Genomic DNA, 11,387 nt, shown 5'->3' with positions numbered 1-11,387 from the left:
TGTGTGTGTGTGTGTGTGTGTGTGTGTGTGTGTGTGTGTGTGTGTGTGTGTGTAAAATAGATGTTCTAAAATCCACGCCACCTTATCTGACCCAACTGAGAGCACTGGTTTTAGTGCTTCATTTACCCATGCTAGACAGCTTCACTTAGTTGGCAGCCACAAACATAAGATTGGTGTAATCCTATGGTATCTAGGCCACTTTGGAATTGGCTTGCACTTTGCAGTGTGAATTATATACAAGAAGCCCGGTATGCATACAAGAATGTTACAGAGTCCTGCTAAAATGGTTCACTACCTGAAAGCATTTGTTCATGCTCTATATTAAGAATTTTGTGGTCCTTAGTACCATGGAGAGGCATAGAACTTCATGCTATTAACCCTAAGATACCCCAGGCCAGCCCTCAAGTGTTATTCAATGCAGAAGTCTCCACATGCAATTTCCTAGCTTCTACTCAAGGGAGGAGCTAAGGATGGGTAGGGGTGTGTAGTTTGAGGAGTGTAGTGCAGGGGCGCCAAAGATATGTATAGCCCCTGGTGCTGCTCCCCCAGGGTATGAAATTGGACATGTGCACTGGTATCTACTCTGGGCCAGTGCTGGGCACATGCTGTTTGCAGCTATGCTCAGGGCTGGTCCCAGGTGTACGCAGTCCATGGCTGCACTTGGGACTGGTCCGGGGTGCATGCTTCCCAGAACTGCACTCAGTCCTTGGGCCAGATTGGGCCCACCCTGGCTCAGCACTACTTATTCAGCTTGCGGGGCCTAATTAATTTGGCACTGTGGTGTAGTGTAATTCTGAAACTTCTGAGCATCTACCAGGGATGTATTAGTAATTTTGATAGCACTTAAAGATTTTTGAGAGGGGATTTCCTTAGCCAGTTATAATCCTGGTAAGGGACAGATCTGCAAAACAAGAGACTTCACTAACCACTAGCCCTGAACATCTTTGAAAGGACATTCCATTTCCTCTGAACCCTAGCGATGCCACTCCATGTGGGTGAGTTAATGCACCCCCTGCTGAGTCGTATGTTAATAGCTTCTGTAATTAATCTTCAGCCAGTGAAATATTGGAGCTGTATGCTACACCTGAGTGTTGGGGAGTGCAGTAAACCAAATCTTATTTCTTCCTCCATTGTGGTTTGTTTTTCTCTGCTATAGAGTTGCAAAAAGCAGTAAACTATATAAACTCTGTTTCTGGTTTCCCTTGAGTTTTGTAACTCAACAGGAAACAAATTGGCATTTTCTTTAGAAAAGGTGTACCTCAGCCACCTGATGGAACCTACTAGTTTTGAGGCCAACACTACTTTTCCTGTGGGTTTTAGAGGGACTCTTTAATTGGATTTGTGATGGAAACTAAATTGCATTTTGAACTGAGATGACTGCTATTTTGCAATGATATTGGCTGCAACAAAGTAGAAAATGTATTTTTTTTAAATACTGGTATTTTGACTTCTTTGGTCATGCAGTCTGCTCCTAGCTAAGACTCCTAGAGACGCGTGTAGGAGTGACAAAGACAAGTGGATGCAATATGGGGGTTAGTGGGTGCTGGGTGAACAGCTGAGTGAGAAGAATAGACACTTGGCCTGTTTCTCCTTTGAGTTCATTTTCTTAGCCCCGGGTCCCTTGATTCCTGACAGCCTTGTTCATTGTCCAAACCTGTGGAAGGCCTGCTTTGCAGATACAGGACTCTGATGTTCTGGACAGTATGCGAGTGCTTACAATACTACTTGTTGATTAGAGAGCTTGCTGGGGCAGTGCCATCTGGTGAAAAAAGGAGAGAATTGCACCATGAAAGCAAGTTTGTGCTGTTCTGGGAAAGGGTGCACTGGAAGGGGATGGATGAGAGGCAGTTGCATCTTCTTTTTGCTTAGTCTGAGTATTTTCCTGCACTTTGGAACATTATTTTCCTGGAAATAACTTGCCACCTACATGTACCTTTCCTGTTTCCTTGACAGCTGTACTGTTTGGGGAGTGGTCTGTGCAAGTTGTAAGCAGTGTTTGCTATAGTTGTGATTCATTCTCATCAAACTGGTCTCCAGCAGTTTTTCTTAAACATCTAGCACTAAACCTGGCAGACATTTTATAATAGCAAAGTATATTCATAGAGCAGGGATTTTTGTTTTTAAGGTACTGGAATTTGGGAATGACATGCTGTAATATAAATAGAAGTAGATCATAGAGGAGTTCTGTTCACGGTCTGGCAGGAACAAAACCTGAACCAGATGATGAAAACTTCTCTTAATGGCCTGGGGACAGAGAGCTTGTCAGATTCCTGAGGTTTTGCCATACCATTTCTGTTTTTTCTGGCTTTTCCACCATTTCAGCTATTTAAACCCTACCTGGCATGCAGTTTTCCCAACCCAAGCTGATAGACCCTGCCTTTTTTAGACAGATGAAAGGTCTTGCTTTTTGTGACACAGAGCAGAAGATGTGGAGAAGTACCCTACGATTAACTGAGGCCTGACGTTAGGTAACTGGAGTTTTCAGGTGAACAAGAACTTTAGTTAACTAATCTGCTGTCTGTTGTGATGAAATCTCTTGTGGAAAGTGTATAGGGAACAAAGTACAAAAGGAGTGACTTAAAGGGGGGAGATTCAGGTTGAGACGTCAGAAGGAACCTTACGTGGAACAGGATATGAACTGGTGGTTTGCACCTCTGTGTTAGCAGCTGCACTTTGGAATATTATTTTCCTGGAAATTATTTTCCAAAACTGGAAATTCTGCCATGTTACCTCAGCAAATATTTGGAGGAGGTGAGGAGGGAAACCTGAAGATGAGACAAAGTAAATGAGCTGTGCTAGGGTTCTTTTTTACTTTGCTGATGTCCAAGGACCTCCTGTCATAGCAGCATCCTTGTTATAGATGAGTCCTCAAGGAAATGTAAATTCAAACAAAAATGGACATGACCTAACGAACCTCAGATTTTCCAAAGGGTCGTCTTCAGAGTCCAGCTAGATGGTGCATAACAATCAGTCCAGGCCCCCTCTTCCTCCGAGCCCACACAGTGCACTTCTGACGCCAGTGGCAGCTGCTTCTGTAGAAGCCAATATTACAGTGTTTATGCACTGCTTTACAAGTTCTCTGACCCAGATGGTTGGGTGTTATTGGTGCATTTTACTCGAGTTTGAGGGGGCGGGAAGTGGGGCGTGTAGGAGATGGAACAGATTGAAGGAAAGCATATCAGGACTTGAAGGAAGAAGGCCTGATTAACTTCATCCCAGCATACTGAAGGAACTGGCAAAGGAGATCTTGGAGCCCTTGACAATATTTATGAAGTCATGCAGATGCACAAGGTACCAGAGAACTGGAAAAAGACCAACATAGCTCCCATCTGTTTAAACACACACATCTGCATGTGCATATTAATGCACATGAATAAACTCTGGAGCTTATCGCATTGGAGTTCATTGCTCCCGGGTACATGTCTTCCTGTGTGGCCAGGATCACAGCACATCAAGCCAGATTGGAGCAGCCCTGGCTGGCAGGGTGTCTGGAGGGTCAGCCTGCCAGCCCAGGGCTGTTCCCCTGGCTCAATATGCCATAGAGGGGTTGGCTGGGGCACAAAGTTACTTCAGTGCAGAGCTAGCCAGCAGGCAGCTTGAAGCACCCTCATGCCCCAGCCAGCTGGGGTAGTGTCTACCTGTATGCTGCTGCAGAGTTGTTTTTTTGGTTTTTTTTCCTATGCAGCAGGATAGTACTTACTTACAAGTACTATCCTGCTGCGTAGTAAATTAGTTTACTCCACCTTAATAGGGTGCACCTGTAGATGTGGATGTTTACTGTGCAGCTAATTAATCTACTGCACAGTAAACATCTTATGTAGATGTGCTGACATACACACATGCACCTGGGGAACTACAGAACAATTCGTGTCACCTCAGCACCTGGGAAGTTATAGGAGCATATCCATTTGCAAGCATTTAGAGGAGGAAAGGCTAATCGTAAGCAGTCAGCATAGATTTACTAAGAATAAATTGTGCCAAACAAAAACAAGATAACTAGTTGGGTGGGTGAAGAGAATGCAATCGATATAGTATTCGCTTCTTGGCCTCTTGAAAGCTCAGATCAAGTGTAGTATCTGGACTTCAGCAAGGCTTTTGACAAAGTCCCATGTGACATGGTCATAAATTGAGAAATGTGGACTAGACAAATTACTACCGGGTCAATAGCCAGAAACAAAGTGTAATTATAAATGGATCCATGTCAGAATGGCAGGAGATTTCAGGAGGAATCCCACAGGGGTCTGTCCTGGGTCCAGTAATATAGATTCGTAGTTATTAGCGTTGGAAGGGACCTCAGCAGATAATCGAGTCCAACCCCCTGCCCCGGGTAGGAAAGAGTGCTGGGGTTAGATGACCCCAGCCAGGTGCTTGTCTAGTCTCCTCTTAAAGATCCCCAAGGTAGGGGAGAGCACCACCTCCCTTGGAAGCTCATTCCAGATTCTGGCAACCCTCACTGTAAAGTAGTTCTTCCTGGTGTCCAACCTGAATCTGCTGTTTGTCAGTTTGTGGCCATTATTTCTAGTTACTCCAAGGGGTGCCCTGGTAAAGAAAGCATCTCCTATCCCTTGCTGTCCCCCCTGATGAATTTGTAGGCAGCCACAAGATCACCTCTCAGCCTTCTCTTGCAGAGGTTGAAGAGATTTAGGTCCCTCAATCTGTCCTCGTAGGACCTTACCTGCAGGCCCCTAACCATACGGGTGGTCCTCATCTGGACCCTCTCAAGGTTATCCACATCCTTCTTGAAATATGGTGCCCAAAACTGGATGCAGTACTCCAGCTGCAGCCTCACCAATGCTGTATAGAGTGGAAGTATCACCTCCCTGGACCTGTTTCTGATGCACCTGCTAATGCATGATAAAGTGCAGTTAATTTTACTGATCACTTCATCACATTGATGACTTGTGTTCATCTTGGAGTCAACTATGACTCCAAGATCCCTTTCTGCTGCAGTACTGCTGAGAGGGTCATCCCCCAGCCTGTAAGTGTGTTAGCGATTCCTTCTCTCTAGGTGCAGCACTTTGCACTTGTCTTTGTTGAACTGCATCCTATTCTGTTCTGCCCATTTCTCCAACCTGTCCAGATCCACCTGGATTCATTTCCTGCCCACTAGTGTGTTTACTTTACCCCATAATCTGGTGTCATCTTCAAATTTGGACAGAGTGCTCTCCATGCCCTCATCCAAGTCACTGCTGAAGACATTGAACAGCACTGGTCCAAGGACTGAACCCTTAGGAACTCCACTGCCCACACCTTTCCAGGTCGATGCCGACCTGTCCACCACCACTCTCTGGGTGCATCCCATTAGCCAATCTGACCATGTAATCATCTACGTCACAGCCACTCAGTTTATTTATGAGACTAGGATGAGATACCGTATCGATGGCTTTCTTAAAATCCAGGTAGATTGCATCTACCTTGTTCCCTGCATCTAGCCATTTTGTAACCTGGTCATAAAAAGAAACAAAGATAGTTGGGCAGGATCTACCTGCTATGAACCCATGCTGGTTGCCCTTCAGCATTATTTTTTGTGGTGGACTCCCACAAATGTCATCCTTAATAATTTTTTCAAAGGTTTTCCCAAGAATAGAGGTGAGGCTAACTGGCCTATAGTTACCTGGATCCTCCTTTCTCCTCTTCTTGAAAATTGGCCCTACACTGGCCCTTTTCCAATCCTCTGGGACTCATCCTGAGCACTATGAATGCTTAAACAATGGTGCCAGTGGTTCTGCTATGACACTGGCCAGTTCCTTTGGCACCCTTGGATGAAGATCATCCAGGCCTGTTGACATAAGCACATCCAGCCCCTTCACTGACTTGGTGCTAACAGTTGCTGGGCTAGTTTTCCTCCTGTGCTCATCTATAATCCAACTGGAAGACTTGTGTTCGGGAATACGGAAGCAAAAAACCCATCGAAGAGCTCAGCTTTGTCCCTCCTGTCTGTCACCAATTGCCCTAGTCTGCCCTGTGGGGGTCCTATGTTACCTTGCACCTTCTTTTTACTCCCTATATACCTGTAGAGGGACTTTTTCTTGTCTTTCATTTTCATTGCCAGCCTAAGTTCCACTGCAGCGTTAGCCCTTCCAACTGACTCCCTGCAAGTACAAGCCAAGTAGGTATACTCCTCCTTGGTAGCTACCTCCTGCTTCCATAGCCTGTATGTCTCTTTCTTTCTTTCTTTCTTTCTTTTTTCTTTTTTGCTCCTAGGCTTTCCTGGATTTCTCTGTTCAGACAAGAAGGAAATCCAGGAATCTTAATCCAGGTATCTTAATGATTTGGATACTGGCAAGAGAGTTTCATGAACAAATTTGCAGGTGACACAAAACTGGCAAGGATTGCAGACGCTGGAGGACAGGGACACAATTCAGAAGGATCTTGCCAGATTGGAAAGCTGGGATGGAACTAACTGGGGTCAGTGCTGACATGTAAGGTGCTATACCTTGGGAAGAATAATCAAAAACAAAAATATAAAATGGATGACAACTAGCTGGATGGCAGCACTACAGAGAAGGACCTGGGTGTCTTGGTAGATCAAGATCTGGGTTTGCACTGTGCAGCTGCACAAAAGGCAGATATGATTTTGGATAGCATCGATAGGAGCATTAGGTGCAAGATACATGAGGTGATGATGCCTTTTTACTCGGCACTGAGGGCTTATCTAGTAGAGTATTGTATACAGTTTTGGGCTGTATATTTTAAAAAGAACATGGAGAAGTTAAAGCAGGTCCAGAGGCAGGTGACAAAAATGAAAAAGGGCTTGGAAGGCAAGCCATATAAGGAGAGAATGAAGGGAAGTGCAGCTTGCGGAAAAGGTGATCAAGAGGGGATATGATGAGTCTTCATATATTTGAAGGGCTTCCATAAGAAGAGGGGAAAACACTTTTTCTCTCTTGCTGCAGAGAGCAGGATGCATAGCAATGACTTGAAGTTACAATGAAGTGGGCTTAGATTGGATATCAGGAAACACTTCTTCCCTATTAGAACAGTGAGGCAATGAAATAGACTGCCTGGGCAGCTGTAGAATCTCCATCATTGTTTTCAGGAAGAGACTGGGTAAACATTGCTCAAGGATGATCCACGAGTAGCTAAGCCTGTGGTATACTATGGGTATTTCCCATGCTTCTGGGCATTGCTGGGTGTCATGAGGGACTGGGAAGGAAATTTCCCCCCTCTTGGTGCTACAAGTGTCAGGGGTTATTTCTTTTTTGCCTACCTCAGAACTATTGGGGGTTGGCTGCAGCCAAGGGTGGGGATTTTGACTGGGGTGTGCCAGTGTTCCTGCCAGACGCAAACTTCTGGAGGCTTCTGGTTAAAGGGTCTTGCCTCTTTGCCCAGTGTCAAACTGATCACCACATTTGAGGTCCAGAAGGAACTTTACTTCATAGTCAGAATATTACAGACTGCAGGGGTTTTTGCCTTCCTCTGTGACGGGCATGGCCATCTTCTTTGGATCTTTGAAGTATATTTTAACAACCTTTGCAGCAGCAGGACATTGACCACTGTTGTGCCATGCTTTATCTGGCAGGTAAGGGGTGCAGTGCTTTGTAGTTGTGTGACGGTTGATTGTGTAGTTTTAGAAATAGGTTAGGCACGGATTTGTGTTGGGATAGTTTGGATAGGGATGATCCTGCCTTAAGCAGACGGTTGGACTTTTTGAGGTCTCTTCCAACCCTATTTTTCTGTGACTCTGTGAAGAGTTGTCTTGCAATCAAGGTTAATGGGGAGATCCAGGGTAAATTTCCTGCTCTGCTATGAAATCCCTGTGTGATCTTGGACAAGTCACTTAACTGCTGTTTACCTTCATTTCCCATCTATTAAATGAAACAGCATTCTTTGGCCTCTGGGGTGGATGTTATCCATCATTTTGCATTTGTACTATACTTAGCGCAATGGGGATCTGACTGGTTGGAGTCACCAGTTGCTACTGTGTTTGCCAAGGAAATAAGCTTGAAAATCAGCTTGTCTATCTTAACATGTTTCTGGTTTTTCTGTGCAACCTCCTGGTGTCGAGTTTGTAGTTACTGGACAACTGTGTAGTCACTGGACCTCTTAGAAATGTGAGTTCTGTGTCCTGTATTTACATTGATGAAACGAACCATTTGTTATCTGGAGAAAATGTACTCTCTTTGCTTTTTCTTAGCTGTTTCTGTGATGATAATATTGGAGGATGGGAGATAATGGTGTTCCCCTTGTTCTGTTTGTTGTCAAAACCCATGTGTCCTGGTATATCAGGTACAGTTACTCTGTTTCTTTGCAGGACACTGGCATTGGAATGACCCAGGAGGAGCTTGTCTCTAACCTTGGCACCATCGCTAGATCTGGCTCAAAGGTAAAAAAAAAAAAAAAAAAAGTTTCACTGATTTCCATTTCCCTGATGATCTCCCATCCTGTATTTCATGGGCCACTATCTATGAAGGACACTTCATTAGGAGGTAAAATTAACCTCATGTTCCTTCTGAGTGAGGGTTGGTTTCTGGTTGAGGCATATGGTGCCAGGACAATATTAAAGAAACAGTTTTTCTCACCTATGACCAGCCCCTGTTATGAATCCTGTTGTCATCACATTGCACCAGTTGCTAGACAGGAGCGTCTTTCCCCCAGACCATCAAAATAGAGATCAGGAAGATCTGTGCATGTCTGACACAGGCCCAGGTAGCAGCAGAGGCTAGTGGGAGGGGTGAGGGGTTGGTTAAGTGCTGTGCTGCTGGTGAGCTGTCATACTAGCTGTTTGCTGCTTTGTATGTTTACTGCTTTTTTCATTGCTGGGGTGACCTTGCTGCTCAGTAAATGCACCTTTATTCTCCACCTGTTATGGCAGACATGGCCCTAGGCAGCACTTACCTGTTCCGGAGCTGTGGTATCTGTTCTTACTGAGGACTGGGTAGCTGGAGCTACTTCAAGTACTGCTCCAGAGAGTTGAGCCTATCAGAGCATTGAACAAGCTTCCTTCTGGAGGTGAATGTATCAGATTGCTAGGTGCACCATGTGTATACTGGGCACTAGGCTCAATCAGTCAGTGTAGGAAGACTGATCATGTGATGGGGCTTGTGAGGAGGCTGAAGGGGCCTCTGGAGCAGCAGAAGATTAGTGGACCTGCATTGTGGTGTTTCATTGTCCCTACAGATATTTCTGGATGCTCTGCAGAACCAGGCTGAGGTCAACAGTAAGATCATTGGCCAGTTTGGAGTGGGTTTCTACTCTGCCTTCATGGTGGCTGACAAAGTGGAGGTGTACTCACAGTCTGCAGAGCCTGAAAGCCCTGGCTGCCACTGGTCGTCGGATGGGTAAGAGCCTGCAGAACTGGAAAGAAGGGCTTTGTGTCCGTGAGAGCAAGTGTTGTGAAGTTGCCTGTAGTCCTGCCTGAGTGTGGACTAGCAGCTGTGCACAGAGAGAGGAGGTGAGGTTGGGCACTAGTCTTAGAGTGAGGTGCATAATTTAAAATCCTGCTTAGATTACAAGGGAATAGCATTTATTACAAAACCGTCACTATCACTTCTTGAGTTAGTGGCTTGGCAGTGCTAAGTCAGGGTAATGGTGCACTGGGAAAATGTATGAGGGGAGTATGTATGATGCCTGCTCACTCTGCACCGCTTTGCACCCAAGTGCTTCGCTCTTACAGGTTTGTCAAACAGGAAAACCACATATGAATTTATGCTGCTAAGATGTGTTCATTTGGCACGCTTGGGGACTGCAGCAGTGTTTCCCAGAGAGAAAGAACTAGGGGTGCACCGATAAAGATTTTGGGGCTGATACTGATAGCCGATTTTTAATGAGCCATATTGGCTGATACTGATCTGATTGCTGATATGCAGCCTGGAAGCTTGGAGAGCAGTATTCAGCTGGTAAATCTGTTGCAAGGAAGGGGCAAGGTGGGGGGAAAAAGATTGAAGCTCCCACAGTGAGGGAGGGAGTGGGGCAGGGCATAGGAGAGAGACACAGCTCATCTGGGGGGGGGGGCAGCTCCTGCCACTGGACGCATACCAGGGCAGCCGGGGTGTGGGGCGTGCCCCCTAATCTGTGTGCGGGGTGAGGGCAGGCTGCTGTTGCAGGCTGGGGCTGGGTGCTGCGCGGAGCTCTTCCTGGATGGGGGGGTTGGGCTGGGGCTACGCTTGGGGCAGGTGGCGGCGGCACTGCTACGGGGCAGTTATGGTGAATTTTAAGGTGGCTGTAATCCCCTTCTTCCCCTGCCTCCCCATAGCCCTGCTCCCAATGCCACTGCACATCCCAGGTGCAGCCCCAGCCCAGTCCCCTCCTGGTGTGTGTGCAGCAGCGGGAGCTGCACCCCATCCCCAGATGAGCCGCTTGCAGCTTCATCCCATGCTCTGCCTCGCCCCACTGGGCAGTGCCTTCCCCAGTGCCAGCCCCACTCCCCTCACCACAGGGACCTCAGTCTGCCCTATATCCAATAGCAGACTTACCAACCAGATGCTGCTCTCCAAGCTGCTGGGCTGTGCTTCTGGCTGCCTTTGTGCTGGGCTGCATGCATGCACGCGGCATTTTTCAATGACGTTTTTTTGGCTGATGTGTCTGATAAGCTGATTGCCGACAATGTCAATTTTCCTTTTATTGATGCCAGTACAGTATGGGACTGGTGTATCGGTGCACCTCTAGAAAGAACGATTCAAAGACAACATCAACTTCTTTTTCTCCATCCCGACCAGTAAACCTCGGTCTTGCCTTGCAGAGACTCCAGGGTTGAAAGGGAAATTCAGTCTCCATGGTCAGTCAGCTCCTCAGCTCTTAGCCTTTCTCTTGAGGTGCAACCACAGTGGCCTTCTGTACTGCTGGTATATATGTGATCTTAAGCCCTCTCTGAATCATCAAGGAGCACATCTGGGGGGGGCCTGCAGGGGAGCTCATGCTCAGGGGCAATCAGCATGGGTTCATCAAAGGCAGGTCCTGCCTGACCAACCTGATTGCCTTTTATGACCAGCTGACTAAATCCTTGGATGATGGTGTTGTCCTGGACGTAGTCTTTATAGACTTTAAGAAGGCCTTTGACACTGTCTCTCACCTCATCCTCATCAATAAATTAAATGACTGTGACATTGATGCCTGCACAGTTGGATGGGTAAAAAATTGGCTAATGGGGCACTGGGGCGCACCCAGAGAGTAGTGGTGGCCTTAACCTGGTGAGATGTGAGCAGTGGGGTACCCCAGGGCTTGGTCTTCAGGCCTGCACTGTTTAACATCTTCATAAGTGACTTGGATGAAGGGATGGAAAACACGCTGTCCAAGTTTGCTGATGACACTAAGGTGTGGGGCGAGGTGGACACACTTGAAGGGAGAGAGAGGCTGCAAATAGATTTAAACAGACTTCAAAGGTGGGCAGATGAGAATAGGATGGGGTTCAACGTAGACGAATACAGGGTGCTGCACCCTGGGAGAAG

General features: G+C 46.5%; 1 protein-coding gene across 1 annotated transcript in view; it reads left to right on the top strand.

Moving 5' to 3' along the window:
• Positions 1–11,387, top strand: part of TRAP1 (TNF receptor associated protein 1) — a 66,040-nt gene that overhangs the window by 21,763 nt on the left and 32,890 nt on the right. The window contains exons 5-6 of the mRNA XM_019507549.1: positions 8,255–8,326; positions 9,121–9,281. Of these exons, the coding sequence (XP_019363094.1) occupies positions 8,255–8,326; positions 9,121–9,281 (233 nt within the window). The remainder of the gene's footprint in view (positions 1–8,254; positions 8,327–9,120; positions 9,282–11,387) is intronic.

This window comes from Gavialis gangeticus, unplaced genomic scaffold (assembly GCF_001723915.1).
Source record: "Gavialis gangeticus isolate Ggan-Ray unplaced genomic scaffold, GavGan_comp1, whole genome shotgun sequence".
NCBI lineage: Eukaryota > Metazoa > Chordata > Crocodylia > Gavialidae > Gavialis > Gavialis gangeticus.
The sequence above is the reverse complement of the archived record's forward strand: the minus strand, read 5'-3'. Positions and strand labels throughout refer to the sequence as shown.